The sequence below is a fragment of the Eleginops maclovinus genome, chromosome 7 (genome assembly GCF_036324505.1).
Source record: "Eleginops maclovinus isolate JMC-PN-2008 ecotype Puerto Natales chromosome 7, JC_Emac_rtc_rv5, whole genome shotgun sequence".
In the NCBI taxonomy this organism is placed as follows: domain Eukaryota; kingdom Metazoa; phylum Chordata; class Actinopteri; order Perciformes; family Eleginopidae; genus Eleginops; species Eleginops maclovinus.
The window spans coordinates 17,558,149-17,575,814 of record NC_086355.1 but is presented as its reverse complement, the minus strand read 5'-3'; the positions used below and the strand labels follow the sequence as shown (position 1 = coordinate 17,575,814).

Below are 17,666 nucleotides of genomic sequence, written 5' to 3'. Positions count from 1 at the left end.
TAAACTTTCTCTGAGAGGAGTACGCAGTCATTCTTTGAAACCCATTTCTCTGGCCTTTGCATCAATGATGAGGGTACATCACCAACTTAGCCTTGTGAACTGCATACATCCACTTTTCTTGTCTGACTGATGTTTTTTCACACAGTCCTTTTCAATGAGTAGTCAACATGGAACCTCTGTGTTCTAAATTATTTTTAAAAGGCTCTACTGATGTGTAGGACTGTGTGACCCGAATGTTGACAATCCTCCTCTTAATACAACCCTGCAGTTTTCGGCCTCCTTGCCTGAAGCAGTAGAAATATTGATTCTCTCTCAAATAAAACACTAGTCTTGAATTTGTTGTCTTTATACTCTCTTTCATGTTAAAGATGACACCTCCCTGTCATTACAGTTTTTTTTTGTGTCTTCAACCTTGCTTAAGTTGACTCACAGTGACACTTACTGCAGTGTATGCTTAGTCCCACACAGACAGACGGGACTCATTGGGTAGCAGGAGAAATTGAGGTCACCAAAGAGAAGTTTTAGGCTACCAGCTGGGTCTCTTACAAAACTTTTTTTTTTCTCCCACTCCCGTTCCTGCCCACCTCTTATGAATAAACATGCCGTGCGTCCCGAGAGGGCCTTGATATGAAGGTGCCCAGATGGAAAACCACCAACTCTTTTTCGTTCACCTTCAGGAAACTTGCTCACTCTAAATCGTATGCTCCAGGCTGTGCCGTGGGATCTCTGAAGTCTCCACTGCTTGCATTAAGGATGACAAATGTCAGACTTAAACAAATGTTGTCCTGCGGGCAGTACCAGAAAGTGAACATAATCAAATATCTTCCAAAGGAACACTACATATTAAAGAAACAGCTTGGATATGCTTAGAAACAGAATTTGGAGACTGTTAATGCGTATGGCTTGGCATTAGGCCTTACATTTCTAATCAGAGCTTAATTCTAATGCCAGGCTAAATCTATGTCTGTTTACTCAAAGTTCAACAGTCACCATTTTTCTCTTTGCTAATGGAAGCAAGAGATAACACATAGTTTGTTTTTGTTGTGGGGAACAAACAGTCATGACACTATCATTGAGTAGAAATATAAATAGTTGTCACTTCTGAGTTCTAGGGTTTGGATCCTGCTATTTTGAGTGAAGAGATCTTGCTGGAGACTGTATCATGATGGCAGCTGTGCCATCAAAGATCACCGATAGATTGAAGCCAACTCAATGTGGCTGTCTCAAAGTAAATGTCAGCAACACAACCTTGACTATATATAGTACAGGATATTACATGATTTATTATTTTTTTAAAATGGCCAGTTGTAATGTGCTTCCCTTCCACACTGAATGTACTTTTGAATTTCCACTACCATGTGACGGTCTTCGTTTTTGTATAATAATTCCCTTTATTTTAAACTGAAAATAGCATTTTATAAAAGTTAAATCATCTTTATTCTTCTGTTATGCCAAGAGACCAGACTTTATGGCTGTATATGTACCATAAATGTGCTTTGTGGCTTTGAAAATTATGATTTCATTACGTGGTTGCGGACACTAGTGTATCATAATTTGCACAATTTGTTGTGCAAAGTGTGTCATTGTAAAGAGAAAATGCAGCCATTTTGTTGGGCATAACCAAAAAGATCATCAGCATTAGGTTTTACGAGTTAGACACTGCTGATAAAAAACATCCTAATCCTAATCTATGCTCAGCTTTCAAGGGAATGATGATATTGTTATGACTTTTTAATATATAATTAAAAAAGTAGGAAAACATGCATCCTCTTTTCTCCCTCTGTTTGAAACCAGAGCCCAGTCTGCTCTGATTGGTTAGCTGGTCGGCTTTGTTGTGATTGGTCGACCGCTTAGTTATACCCTGCCCCTTAGCCTATCATGTACATTGTGTTGGAGTGCAAGCCAATAGAAGTGTGAGTGTTATATAGTGGTGTCCCTATGTTACAGGAATAAACAAAGGAACAAACAAAGGAGTCTAATGGAGGCGTTTCAGGCAGGGAGAAGGGTTGGGGAGAGAAACTCCCTCTGGAGGGAACTTTGGGATTTTAGCCTCTTCAGATCAATTGCATGCCCAACAATCTATTTAACACAGTACAGGAAAGGAAAAACTCAAAAAGCATAACAGGGCCTCTTTAAAATTGTAATTTCAAAACAGAATTGAGTGAGCATTATGTAAAAAAACTGGCTGCTAACATGAGCATCACGTGCAGTTCACACCATCTTTAACACTGGTGACATTTAGATAGCGCATCAAGAACTACTCTGGTATTTTTATACCTGACTGACTCAACCCGAACCAATCCCTTCATCATTAACAGCCTCATTTATTTATTTGAAACTTGACATTTACTGCCAAATCAGTCAGCAAATGAGAGCGGAAAACCTTCTCAAACTAAAAACAGGTCAGTTTGAATATCACAAACAGAAAACTCTAGACATAATTTGTGCTTTGATAACCTTCTATTCTATAAAAGGCAGTTAAACTAGTTCAGACTGCTCGAGTTACACTGTAAAAACACATATCCAGATCTGTACTCTAATATAGTGTTCTTTTAAAGCTCTCTCGCATGTGTTCACTTTCTCATTGCCAATGAAAGAGCTGCTTCACTGCTCGCAATACAAACATACAGTAGCTGCCACAGTTATTGCTTACACTTTCTGTTCCATTTCCTCCCCCTAGGGAGGGTAGGCTCTGATTTCTCCCCCAGTGGGGAAGTTTGTTGCTCCCTGATCTCTTTCCTATGTCTTTGTGTTAAGCTTCAAAGTGTGTTCTCCCAGGGAAGGGAAAAACATGGATCAATGTTCTGCATCAACCATCTAATATATACTCTAAATTTGCTCCATGTGAGCCGTCTGAATGAACTGTAATTCTCTAGGTGCGCTTCTGTGATTGTTACAAATTGAAGACTCGAACAAAAACCAGTCCCTGTGTTTAAATCGGGATGGAAACTATTGATGCATCAATCGACACTTCAGTAGACATGTCTTACCTGCACATTGCTTGCTTGGTTTTGTCCCACACTTCCAAAGTGTAATGCAAGTAAAAGTTTATATATATTGGCTGAAAGGTGCAAACGCGTTACGACACAAAATATCTTCATAAGGATACACACGCTGCCATTTCAAAAACAATGCTAATATGAAACCACCAGACATTTCGTCTCATGAAGTCTGGTGACAGGGTTTCACTTCTGATTTTTTGGATTTTCATCATTTTTGAAAGTGCAGTGCGTTTCTCCTAATGGAAGTGTTTTATGTTGTTGTAGCGCGTTTGCACCTGTCAGCCACTGTACCTACAATATATACCATACTTGTTATTTTACTTCTAAATGAAATTCCAGATGTTGGCTCTTTTTCCCTGAAGTTATGGCAAGGCTAGTAACTCAATGGAAGGTTGAGTCAAGCAAATCAAATCATAAGGTGCACAATGTTGATTTTAACTCGCATTTTTTACAGTTTCCTACAAGCTGCTGCAAGTAGAAGCTAAAACTTAAGCCAGTGACTCTTAATCTTACCCACTCTGATGGCAGCAGTCTATGCAAATTGACTCAGCCGTAGCTAATTAGCATGATATCTGGCCAAACAACAAATAAGAAACTCTTGGCTATAGACTGGTTAATATGCTCTGCATGCTGGCCTAATTTTCACTTGCCAAATGTGGTTTGTAGAAGCAAAAAACACTTATCATGTGTTTTTGGAAAAAATATGGATTGAACTTTGTGTTTTAAGAGTGTTTTTTTTCACGTCACAATTTAGAAGATTGCACAAATGATCCCTCCAGGGAGTTATACTGTAGCTAGCAGGTAGCTCAGCAGTTATTGAGTGTTGTCACAATCTCTCAGTTAAACCGCAAAGCAAATTCTATCATCGATTTAAGCTTGTCACATTAAAAGCTCTGAATTGAGACCTCCAGGATTCAGAGCTGTTAAACAGCTACTTTAAAATGTCACAATTACATTTGAAGAATATGTCTAAATGAATGTGGGATTACTTGTATATTTTTTTCCACAAACCAGACAAAGACAAAACCTAATAGTAATTCAATATAAAACTGCATTATTTAATTGAAAAATGAACATGAAATCCTTAAATTGCTTGGCCCCATATTTACGGATAGAGTTAGGATTAGCGTAACCAAACAACTTACACATTTCCAGCGATGTTATGAAGAACTTTTTTGGTTTTGCGGTATAATTAATGACACCTTAAGAGTCCAGGCATATAATCCATCAAAATATTTAAATGTATCAAATGTTTTTTTTTGGTTTAAATGCCCTTGTCAGTCTGAATAAAAGTGCAACACATCCATAATCAAACTTATCTAAAGAGGCAAACAAATAGACGTAATTAAACACAAATTCAGCCATATTTGCAACATGGATGATAGATAGTTAGATAGTTGAAATACTTTGCTTAAACAATGTTAGTGTTCCCAAGCTTCCAGTTTCAGTTTAGTTTCCTCCTTGCAATGGATGCATTTAAAGCTAATATATCCGTCTTTCTTTTTTGAAAATAGCTTGCATTAAATACCTGATGCATATTAGCTCTGTTCTGAAAAAAAAAGTATAGCAATCTTTGTGGCACATATCGGAAAGAAGAGCAGACCCACATGGTTTCAAATTGCTTCCCATAGAGCACAGTTGGTTGTGATTAAATATATGATTGGAATTTCAATCTGCGGCACTCCAACTCACTTCAACAGAAAATCGTCAGCAAAAAGAATCTGCTGAATGTTGCAGTGATGAGGTGCTGCTGCCTCTCTGCTTTGACTGGCTCTATAATGCATTTGATTTGAAAATATTTAGATCTTTTTCTGCCATGTTAGGGTAATCTGGAATTTTATGCAGCGATCATGTCCATGTCGTATCACAAATTGTCAAATGCAATGTGTTTGCCCTCTGCGGATAACACACTTTTTTTTAAAGCTATTTGGGTATTTAAATTATATACACTGGCTGTGAAGAAGCTGGAAAGCAAATTACTGACATGGAAGTGAGAAAGCCCTGCCTCCCCAGTTTATCTTCTCTGGTAAACCCTGCCTTAAACGTTTTTTCTCTGACTATGTCTTTGACATTCTGATGGTAAAATAGTCAAGGAAACATACGGTTTTCCCTTTTTTTCGAATGATAAAATCTCTGAAAACTAAACAATGTCAAACACGCAACATCCCTCCCACCCACTGTCTCAGAACAACATTCAATCATCTCACTTGATTAACTTTTTATTACGACAACTCAAACAAACAAACAAACAAACAAACACTTTTCTCCAGAGTGAAGGAGCCTGTGATAAGTGCTGCTCATGTTCCTAAGTGACTAGCAATGAATACAGCTCAATATGTTTGTAGTATCTCTCAGTAGGTTGAAAATGTGCTGCCAAACCAACCTTGTAGACTGTAACATATTAGCATATTTATTAAATTGTTGCCCCTCTAATGGATGGAACATTTACAGTAAGTAGTAAAAGTGGTCACTCTCCTCTCTCTGGTGGTACTCCGCAATGTGCTTTGCTTCTTGGTATGTTATTCTGCCTCACTGCAGCCACTTTACCAGAGAAGATGAGGTTGCAATTTTCACTACTGTTTTATGTCCTACTCCTACTTTAGTTACAGTTGCATCTGATGATTTACAATTCCTTTGCATGGAATTTTCCAATGAATAAAGCTCATGGAATGTTAAAATTTAATTTATCTTTCATGAATTGCTTTGGTGTTTAAGGAGTTGAGATTCCAAGTCTTGTTATCCTGGTATCTCCAGTAAAGGGACTTCCAAGCCCCATTACACAGTATATAAATAACAGCAGACACTGGCAATCAATATTTCATGCATCTTACTTTGTTGTTCCGCAGTCTGGCAAGATATTGTCACTCATATCGTAACTCTCGCTAATATGAGGAAACAATCTGGTGTAATCAAATCCTATTACAGCGGCTTTTCTTCCTCAGGAGTGGTTAGAATTAACATTTCATTGTTTGCTGGGAGATTCTGACACCCACACCCATGGTTTGTCTTCCAATATTTAAGGCCATGTCAGATGCCTGGCAGTGTACCAGTTCTCAAATCCCTCCACAAATCGTGCTTTGAGAGATTAACGACATTTAATGTCACATTTGAGCCCCAGTCTGAGCCATGGGATTACGTTATTTGAAAACTACATGTATATGTGCATGTATTCCTCTATTTTCTAGGGAAATGTGTACTTCTAGACCATCCGGACAGCTTCAAGTCACATCAAAGCTGACACACTTAAGCTTCTCAGATAACTTTCTAAAGCCCTGTCAATAAATGGTGTCACTGCAATCATTACTCATTTTAAACAAATAATATTCCCGCGCACACTTCTGGAGACTGTTGAATGTGAAAACCTAAGGGAATATATGACCCAATTTCATTTTTAGTGGGATCAATGATTTCACCTAGAGGATACCAACCACAGCTACAGACCTACGGAATGGGTAAAGCTCCTGATTTAAAGAAGGGAAATCCACTTATTAATAGTCCTTGAGGAAATCATGGGTCTACCTTCTGGGTTAGGGTTGCTTCTTACTTTGGTCCCTCATTAATAACATTAATGACTGCAAACACAATTTCAGGGAAAGACTGACTTTTCACAGGCAAAGGCCATGGCCATCCCCAAATGGAAGCCATAATTGGGCCCCATGGGGCAATCTGTCTGTTAGCCTTTGGTTAGTCTTTTCTCGTCCATCGTGAGGCTTTTTGTTTGTATTGGCAGACCAACAGTGTCACACTCCACCGTCTGTGCGGCCAAATATGGATGGTCTGAGAAACATCTACTCGAGTGGTGTGCTGGATAAATGTGGAGTGAAATGACCCAAATATACAGAAACTCAGTGTTACCATACACTTTTGACAATGATTTCAATAAATCTTAAAGTTGAACTCATATTTCCATTCTCCTTACTTGTCAAGTAATATATAAACTATGCAAATTCTGCCTCAGTTTTGCATATTTTTCCATTTTTCTAAAGAGGGTAAGAACATTTTTGGATGTATTTGTGAAAAACAGCATCTTAGGGTGTATGTTCACCTAGCTCTTTAGGAGTAGTAGTTTTTTTATAAATCTTTCGTGTTTCACCCCTAGGTTTAGTTTTTGTGGGTAATGTGAACACAACTTTTGCAAGTGGGCCGAGATTGCCACGTGAAGGGTGGTCTCGGCTCTCCTTCACTTAAACTCTTGTGCGGTTTGTTTCCAGCAGAACACACTGGTTCCATGAATCCGAAAAATCTAGGCTTATTAAGATAATCTTTGAAGTTTACCTGATGCACCTTCGGAACAACCTTATCATATGTGCATTGTGTTGTAGTCACAGTGTTGACATTTGCTTGAGTTAAATATTTCAGTATTTAATTTACGGTGGAATACTAACAACACACGCTGGAGTTCTATACTGAAGTAGGGGGAAAAATTATAACTTGTGTTAACTGTTTTGTGGTGAATATCTTCTCAGTAAGCTTGCTTGACATTTGTCTTGATTGTTGACGTGTGTACACAAACAGACTGAGGGACAAAGATGCAACAACTATATGGATTGAGTAAAGGGAACACAGAAAATAAAGTGCTGATCTGAAAACACACTGAGTTCCAGGCCTATGGGTGGGCGTCAACCATGTTGATTGACATGTGAGGGCCAGTGTTGCTAGGAGACATGCTGTCAACTTCTTTCGAACACTGCTGACTAGAGCATCATTCCCTGTTTGGCCTATTAAGGGTGATACAAAATGGGTTTTTCCAAGTTTTTGAAAAGGCATTCTAGCATTGATTATGTTTAACGAGACATTCTATGATTAATTTGGTCTTTCACTCAGAAAGGTCATGGTTTATCAACACCGGCAAAGAGGCCATAGAAAAGCCTTTTGGGGTTTTCCTGCATATGCATGCAAATGGTTTAGCAAAGGCCAAAATTCATGCCAGAGGACTTTTTCCCCCACACACTCACCACTGCCTGAAACGCCTCCATTGGACTCCTTTGTTTACTCCCATAACACAGTGACTTCACTAAGTTGGACTCGCGCTTTAATTTGCTAGCGCCCACCATATTGCACGTGATATTTTAAGCGGTGGGACATGTCTAACACGTCTTTAAGCGGCTGACCAATCACAACTGAGCCAGCCAGTCAACCAATCAGAGCACTTGACTGTGGTTTCTGACAGAGGATGAGAAGAGGTGCTGCAGCACAGGCAGTACGAGAAAAATAAAGACCTTTTTGAACATTAAAGCATGGACACATGTCACCGTAGAGACACAAAATACAAATATGAACCTGAAAATGAACATCACATTTCCTTTATTCAAGCACACTTGGCTACCAGGGACATAATAACATTGCCATTTCCAGATTTTATAGACAGGATTTAGGCAAATTTGGGCAAACCTCTAAATATACAATAACATAAAAAAACACGTAACAAGGCAGCAGAATCTCCTCCGGGCTTCGCATATCCCAACACACTTTTTTTCAAGGCTCAATTCAGAAACAGATGGAATTAATTTTGTGCAATTGCTAGATGTTGATACATCGGATCAGAGTAAATTAGTTTGCAAATTAGACTGAGCTGGCAGTTGTGAATGCATATGCCTCTGTGTTTCAGTAACATTTGACCATGTATTTCAGTAATTCAAACATTTTAGGCATCCCAATTTTCCACATTTTGAGAAGGGTGTTGTTTACTGTTTAATATCAGTTTTCTCAGCAGCTCATGAATATTTCTGCAGGTTCTCTGAACTTCAGCAGACACTTCTTTTTTAAGGCGCAGTCTTTTAGAGAAGATAATACAAACACATGTATGCTGTTTATCACATTATCTTTGTGGTTACAAATTATAATTTGAGTGTTCTCTTACCAAGTGCTTCTTTAACAGCTGTATTACTCCGCAGTGGCAGGAGAAAGATAATTACAGATACTTAATGCCAATATTTATTGATATTAAGTTAGAAGAAGCATAGATCAGATCTATTTTTAGCATATTTCTTCTTAATGCAGTTTATGTGCCAACCATAGAATCAAGGCTACAGCATGCACTTCGCTATTGACTCCTGCTCTCATGGGTATAGTAGCACCGCATAGCTCAAGATATGTGAAAAGCATCAAGCAGGCTCAGTGGCAGATATACAATCCCTGCAGCTCTCTGTGTTTGCCAAAAGGGAAAGCTGATCATCTGGCGTCTTTGAGCAGATATAAGGATTAACTTTGAATATCTTCAGCCCGGCATGTAGCCATTTTGCATACCGCCTCACAACAGGGAAACGTGCAAGTTACCGTACCACGCCATGAATAATAATGCACAGGTCACATGGGGTCCACACAGAAGCTTGAAGGTAAATAAACAGAGACGGCTGCCAGCAGCTTCACTTTTTGACCCACCTGTCAAGGGCTGGCAATTATTTGTTTTAACGTACTGTACCTTCTACCCAACACATTTTTTACCTGGCTGCATTTTAATACTCATTTTTCAAAGTGCTGAATGTTCTTTTTTTTATTCCCATTGAGATGTAGAAAGGTTTGCCAAAGTTCATCTCGAGTACAGTAAATACTTTTGTCTCAAACTTATCAGCAAATATACAGGATATATCACCATTGTTTAGTCTATTGCTATTTTAGAAAAAAAAGTAAAAGTACTCAAGTACCATACTAGAGGAGCCCTATTATGCTTTTGAGGATTTTCCCTTTTCTATATCGTCCTATGTACATTTTTGTGCATGTAAATAATCCCAAATTTCTCACCAGAAGGAGTTTTTCCCAAACACCTCCCCCATGCCTGAAACGGCTTAATTTGAATCCTTTGTCGACTTCCACAATATAGTGACATCACTATCCAACACTCAGCACCCAACCAATCAGAGCAGACTAGGCTCTGGTTTCAGACAAAAGGTGAAAAAGGTGCTGCAGCACAGGCAGTATGAGAAAAATAAAGAGCTTTTTGAACATTGAAGTATGTAAACATGGCCCTGTAGAAGCATACAATAGAATTATGAACCTGAGAATTAGCAGAATAGGGCCCCTGTTTTTATACTTTATTTTTAAGTCGTTAGAATAGGACCTCTTTAAGTACAATTGTGATGTATTGTACCATTGTATGCTCCTTTATACTAGACTATAATCTGGAAGCAAATATTGTATTTTAAAATAATTAGTTGTTACTTTACAGGTTCATAATTTTAATTAATAAAATAAATATATGTAAATCAACTAATTAATCATGATGAATTATTATGGATTACTTCACCTATACTAGCAAAAACAAGGTACACAATAATTGATTAAAAAATGGCCATTTTGCATCATGAGTACTTTCAGTTAAGCAACTTTAAATATATTAGAGGAGATTGTATTGTTCCCAATTTGGATAATTTCATTGCATAATACTGCTAATGCTTATACTGCTAATGCAAACACTTTTGTCCTTTTACTTTTGAATGAAGGTGTTTTACTTGTAACAGTGTATTCTTCCACAGTGGTATTATTACTAGTACCTAAATAAAAGCTTTGTGTGCTCTTTCCACCATTGTTTATGTATACTCCTGCTCCTGGTCTGCAAGACAATTCATACAAAAATTGCCTATTTATTTTTAAGCTAGCAAAGAGGACAAGGTTTCAAAAAAGCACTTTTCCTTCTCACCCCTGTCAGGCCATCATAAGAGACAGCCCATCATGAACTGGGTTCACACAAAGCCATTGTTTTTCTTTTGATTGGCAGTTTATTCAAAGTGCATAACAGTCAAAAAGGGGCAGAGAAAGTCTGTTTATACTGCACCATTCAAATGCTAATGTCCCAGAAAGATAGCAGCAGCTGACAATGTAGCCATCCAAGCGGATACATTTTACTGGCATGTGGCTCTTTGTAAGGTGTGTGTAATTTTGATTACTTTCAACCTGGCACCTTCTCTCCAGCTGTTGCCATCATGATGGATGATTGTTTTTAATGTTTTGTCATTTCTTTGTAGAGCTTCATGTGGCTCCACTTTTTTCTCTGAGTTCTGCCCTCTAGTACACCCCAATATGTCCAGCAGAATCTCAAACCGTTTTACACTCAGTCACAAAAAAAACATCCTTGTCCTCTAAATTACTTCGACATGAATGCTTGCTTTCCCAGCTTGCAGCTCTTGTACACAGAACATGTCCTTTGGAGGGTCCGTTGGATGGAGTGACCTTTAACTCGCACTCAAATAGCCTATAGTATAGTATGTTGTTTTTCCTGTTATGAAAATGTGTATCTTAACCACTTTTCAGCTGTGACTCTTTAGCCTCTACTGCATAATTGGAGGAGCAATCTCAATGTTTGCCGCATTCCTGGAGAAAACTAAGAAAAAACACTATCCATAGCAATAGCCGCATGCAGAACATTAGGGCCAAGGCTGAGAATAGATGGAACTGTGGTTATAATTCAGACCCAAAGGCTTAAATGCGTTTCTGATATCTAATAAATCCATTTCTACAGAAAAAGAAACAAAAACCTTTTTCACTGCATGTTTCTAATTTAACGCTGTTTGGTAATTACTAGTGAGTAATTCAGAGCTGAACGAAGCAACATAAATGCATTGGGTTTATATTATGTCATAATAAGCGCCACATTATGTCACTGTTGGCCACATTAGGAAATATTGTAGCGTTAACCAACAGGCTGTTGCATTCATTTTCAGGGGGTAAAACTTTAATGGTCTCGTGTTAAATTGAGCTGAAAATGTATTCTATAATTGTGGATGAAGCCAGGGAAGAGACATTTATGTGTGAGCGCATGTGAGTTTTTTTGTTTGTTTGTATGCATGCATGCAAACAAAAAATACAGTAAATGAATGAATCTTGGAAAAAATGTTATTAGTGCCATAGTTCTGCAGACAAAGATAAGGATAACTTTAAGGAATGACATATGTAGATCATTAAGAAAATACAGTTTCAAATTTCGCCCAATTTTAGATCAGATTTCTTTTTTTTCGCCGTTCTTATTCAATGGTGTGTCGGTTTTGCAGCATTGCATTTCCTGAAAAACCTATGTGCCATAACAAGTTAGGTGTTGACAGATTGATATCTCTAGTGGTTTTGCAAGTGCAGTAAGGAGCTTTTACGACTGAGTAGTATTATTGCAGACATTTTGGAGTTAGTAGGATGTTTTTTACATTTCTTACATGGTTGGTGGTTTGATAACAATTTCTGTACCTTGTAGGGATGTTAGCTTGTCTCCAAGGGCTAACTTCAAGAGGGGTTGTAATTATCCATAGTTGGTGTGTTACATGGCAGTCAACACGCCACCAGTTTGGTGAAGCAGGAGGAGTATCAGTGCATCAACTAAGTGCTGTCCCGAAAAAAACACATTTTAAAAACAGTATTGAAGTCAACAAACCTGCACGTTCCCTTAAGGTCTGCCTGTGACTTGGTGGGGACAAAATGACATGGTTTGTGAAATCTGTCAGAAAATAGCCTCCAACAAATACATTATTCTGAAACAAATTCTGAGCCATATGAGAATGGGGAAGTTTTTAGATTTAATAGTAAATGGACAGAAATATATGTATATTTCAACCCCTCAAAGCACTTTACATTTACAAATCAGCATTCATACACATTCATTCAGATGCTGCCATGCAAAGGAGAGCATTCACACATATATACTATTGTCCTGCCATAGGAATTCATTTGGGGTTAAGTATTTTGCCCAATGACATTTTGTCATGTTGAGTGCATGGATTGGATATCAAACAATTGACCTTCCAATTGGTGGTTTACCACTCTACTGACCCTCTTCAAGAGAACACTAGCATTATTTGAATAACATATTGTATTTGAGCTAGAGCAACACAACACTGTCTAAGTGTTCCTTGTCATACTGTGTTGATCAACTGTGTTCCTGCCCATGGTCCTGCTATTGTCCCTCATGCACTCCATGGACAGTTCATGTTAATTTTTTCAATTTTTTTGCATGCCTGGTTGTCCCTGTTTTTTTGTGTTTGTGTTGTGTTTTTATTTATTTGTATTAGCTTTTGTTTACTAAATACTCACTTTGTTTTATAAACACCTGCCATCCTCTTTTTACTGCTTTTGGGTCCACCATCCTGCCAACATCTGGACAAAATCAGATGTCAAAGGGGACATATGGGTATTTCCTGACATTCATAAAGGTTTACTTGGGCTATTAAAGGCCAACATGAAACATGCTTTTGTGTCCTGTGATCAGATTTTCACTTTTTCACGATTCCATGAATTAATATATCAAATATCTGTTTTAAAATGATCTCATATCAATATATGTAGATCAAAATAATATATTCTTAATAAAGCTGTATCGTAATATGATGAACATGTTTTTCCTAGCTCTTTGGATTAATGCTCGCACATTTATAGTGCAGCAAAACCCGCAGCTGCCCTGACAGTCACACTTTAGTGGGTGGAAAAAATGGAGTAAACAATTGGCCTCAAACTGATTAATGTCAACAAAATGTTCCTTTTAACACTGAAAAGCAATACCCTGCCCCTCTGAAATATAGTGTGTGTTTCCAGATTCTCTTTAAAGTTTATTGAGCTCCGGCTCTCTGCCACCCCAGGATTATTCAACCTCTGTGAGCCAGTGAGGAGTGTTAATACATATTCAAACAGGCGTGGTCGTAGAAGACCAAAGGCGAGTGGGCATTTACCATTTTAATACTTCAGTGTTAGCTTGCCCTCTTTTCACCTCGGAAAATAGTTTGCCCTAAAATGAAAATGCAGTCAATTTCCACTCCGATCGCTGTCAGTCAAAACTCCTTTGAGGTTGTGTATGAAAACCAAATACACATAAGGTTCACTCCTGTATTTCCATCTCAAACCTCTTTGAAGCTGAGAGAGGTAGAATAGCCATTGTTTTACATTCTGCATCGTTCAAATTAATATTTGTCTACACCCTTTTGTACTCGTTAGATTTTGTTACCACTTTATATTAATACTACCCTTTTAAAGGGTTTACAAATAGTCTGTAATTCATTTTTTAATTAGGTTGTGAACACTTTATTAATCATTAATACACTTTTATAAGATAAGAGATAAACAGGGCAACTGAGAGATGCAAAGCAACATCAAGATGGATGGGGGGAAGAAATCAACTGAGTGAACAACAGATACCAAGGATGTTGGCTGATGAAGAAGACAAAGTAAACTAGTTAGCCAATATAAGGCTTAGTCCTCTTGCCAAATAGTGAGCCTGTGTTGATGCATGACAACTATGTAAGCACTGATTTATAAATGGTTGTTAATGATTAATAGTGTGATAAAAGTGTTTACAACCTAATAAATGACATAATTATAAACCCTTTATGATTCCTTTATAAGGGTAGCCTTGTTGTAAAGTGGTACCGAGATTGGTAATACTGTTAATTTCAATATTCATTCAGAAGTTTAATGAAATATTTACAGTACAGATATATTGCATATTTGTAAAATCTGAACTTGAGATGGGACAAAGACACAAAATATAAAGCATTTACATTATAAATGATAACACATAGATTTGGACATCATTTCATACAGAAATTTGACAAGCTAAAAAACACCTTACACAAATATTTTATGAGGACTTTTATGCTGTATTTGTGCCTCTACTGTGACATGTCTCCATGCTTTAGTGTTCAAAAAGGTCTTTATTTTTCTCATACTGCCTGTGCTGAACACCTCTTTTTACGCTCTGTCGGAAACCAGATCCCAGACCTCTTTGATTGGTTAGCTGGCTATCCCTTAGCCTATCCTGTTCAATGTGTTGGAGCGCTAGCCAATACAACCACAAGTGTTACATAGTGATGTTTCTCTGTTATGGACATAATCAAGGAATCCAATTGAGGCGTTTCAGGCAGTGGGAGGAGTGTGTGGGATTTTATCCTTTGCAGACCATTTACGTGCACAAAAACTGTTTAATAACAGATGCATACAAAGACATTTTGAAACTCTTTGCAAAACCCGAGAACCTCTGCAAACCACCCTGGAAGCTTGTTCATTTACTTACAAAATATTTTTTCCTCGTCTGTATGCATGCACACAGAAATATGTTGAGCCTTTGAGCATATACACAGTTATTGTGTAAGGTTAGCTTCAGTAACGACATGCTATGTGTGTAAATGTGTCCCCCTTTTGGCTTGTTAGTCAACATTTCTCACTGTATACCATTGCTAAATTTCCCTGACAACAAATAAATATTATTATTTGACATTGGTCTCGAACAAGCACACAACAACATATATATATATATATATATATATATATATATATATATATATATATATATATATATCATAACAATACACCATTCATCTCAATGTGTCAGCGAATCAGTTAGGCACACAAATGACAAAAGCACTTATGATAACTCCATAACTGTTAAAAAGTGTCTGATCTACTGACATCACATAATGTGAACTCTTCAAAATAAAACTCAAAAGACCATGGTCTCCTTAGAAGTAATGATAAGTGCAGCTTTGATTGTGTTTTAGTTCCTTTTATACATTTCAATGTAAATACACCCTGTCAAGAAACGATTTGGTCCTCTGCTGTCACATTTCGGAATGTCTTCAAATGGTTAGCAGAGAAAAGACCAAGGACAATCAATGCAAGCTTTTATCTTTTGCATTGACGTTGACATTAATTAATGTTCAGCCGCGGCATATCAATCTTTGTGCAATTAAGGCTTTGTTTGAGAGTTATACTTCCATTTGTACTATTTATGCTGCCGATCTTTCATCGCGGCATAATTAGCCGTCCTTTGTTTCTTTGTGTATAAAGATTAGTGCTATAGAGAGCGTTATCGCCATTCAAAATTCAGACACTTACTTGGGAAATATCCATTTATAGCACTTCCTGAGAACTAATAACAGTTAATGCATTTGTCCAACGATTGCTTTAAATTGTAGGCCTGGAAATATGTCTTCATCGGATTGATTGTAGGGTTGAATGTTTATGAATCCATGAAAGTCTTTTAAACCTTACAGTACAAAAGTGACCTTTTTTGTCCCTACCTGTCTGTATCCTGTGACATTTACTAATTAACGCCATGACATTTCTTTGAGTTGTTTCCTCCTGTAATTATCCTATTTCAAACAGTAACATAAGACAAAGAAAAATACGGATTGTCCGAAAAACAAACCCATTTTCAATTCCAAGTTGTGAATCAAAAAAGCCCTTGTATGAATCAGATTTAAACTTGTGAAAGCAGATTTTCTTTCCGCCAATAGACAGGGTGGCAGTTCTGATTGAAAGGGTCACTTCACGATGAAATCCCCAAAAAGTCATTTCCCAAATCAGAAAGTAATTTTCCATTCCATCCCACCCCCCTTTCTCTCCAATTCTCACTTTTCCTCTGTTCCTCCCTGCAGAGCTCCTGTCAGCCTGCCACGAGCTCCGTTGCCGCTATGGCTGCGTCATGACGAGAAACGGCACCTTCTGTTTTTGCGCTGATGGCTTTGAGGTCGGCGAGGACGGGACAAGCTGCAGAGGTAGGATATAACTGCCTCCTGCAATGGATCCCTCCCTTAATTTTCCTCCCTCTTCCCCTCAGCTATCCCTCCATGTGCCTCTCGGCCAGACTTCCTCCAGATGAATAGGCATGAGGTGCCCGGTATAAGAAAACCATCTGTTTGCAGGCACAGTGCATTTCACCCCGAAACACATGCATACACATTTTGATACAGCACACCATTTCTCTGCGTCTCTTTTTCACCCTCTTTACATTCTTCATATACGCCACGGGCCTTGTTTCTGACAGCCGGCAACGAAAACAGGATTTTGCTGTCAAAGGTGCCTCTGGAGTGTCTTATTTGGACACTGCACACAACGTATACCAGCGACATGGCACAATATTGCATAATTGCGCTGAAGGGAAGGGGTTTGACAAAGCTTTCTGAATTTGATCCTGTTTGAGAAAGAATACTTTATTGGGTACCTCAGCTCCCAAATAAGGCTCATTGCTTATAAAATAAATTATGCCGGAGGTGCCAGAGTGAGGCCGCATTAAGTATACTTTATGTATTTGGGTCATGTTTGAGCATACCTAATTTTTACAAATGACTCTGTTCCTTTTTTTTTCTTCCATAAGATCATGATGAATGTGCCATGTATGGCACATGCAGCCAAACCTGCACAAACACCTATGGGTCATACAGATGCAGCTGCACAGAAGGATACATCCTGCAGCCTGACAGGATATCTTGCAAAGCCAAACAAGGTGAGCGGCACACTTGCTTTGGAAAACAAAATCATCTGCCTATGTTTAATTTCTAATAATAAACAAGGTGTTTCTGTTCAACCAGGAGTGGAACTGTTACTTGTCATCACCCACTAGCTTTGGTAGGGCAAGATTAATGTGGTTTCGGAGCGACCACATCTATCACCCACAAAGGAACGAGCAGACGTGGTCAGGCCAGGATAATGATAAAATTAACGAGCGTGAGATTTTAAGTGGGAGCATTCTGGAGCATTTTGTGCCAAGACAATGCCTAACGTCGTCCTGATTTATGTTAATACCTGATGCTGCTAACAAATCTGTCCCGATGAGTAAAAACAGAAGTAAAACAAACATAAAAGGTATTGTGTTTTGGTGGGTGGCCATCCCTAAATAAACAAGCTTAACCTTGGGTGCTGTTTCTCTGTGAAACATAAATTAAAGCTGATTTTTTTTAAGGTGTTGGCATATATGTG

General features: G+C 38.1%; 1 protein-coding gene across 1 annotated transcript in view; it reads left to right on the top strand.

Annotated features, from left to right (window-relative positions):
• LOC134867416 (low-density lipoprotein receptor-related protein 1B-like) overlaps positions 1 to 17,666 on the top strand; it is a 265,089-nt gene that overhangs the window by 95,305 nt on the left and 152,118 nt on the right. Inside the window, 2 exon segments of the mRNA XM_063887959.1 lie at positions 16,346 to 16,465; positions 17,065 to 17,193. Coding sequence (XP_063744029.1) covers positions 16,346 to 16,465; positions 17,065 to 17,193 — 249 coding nt within the window.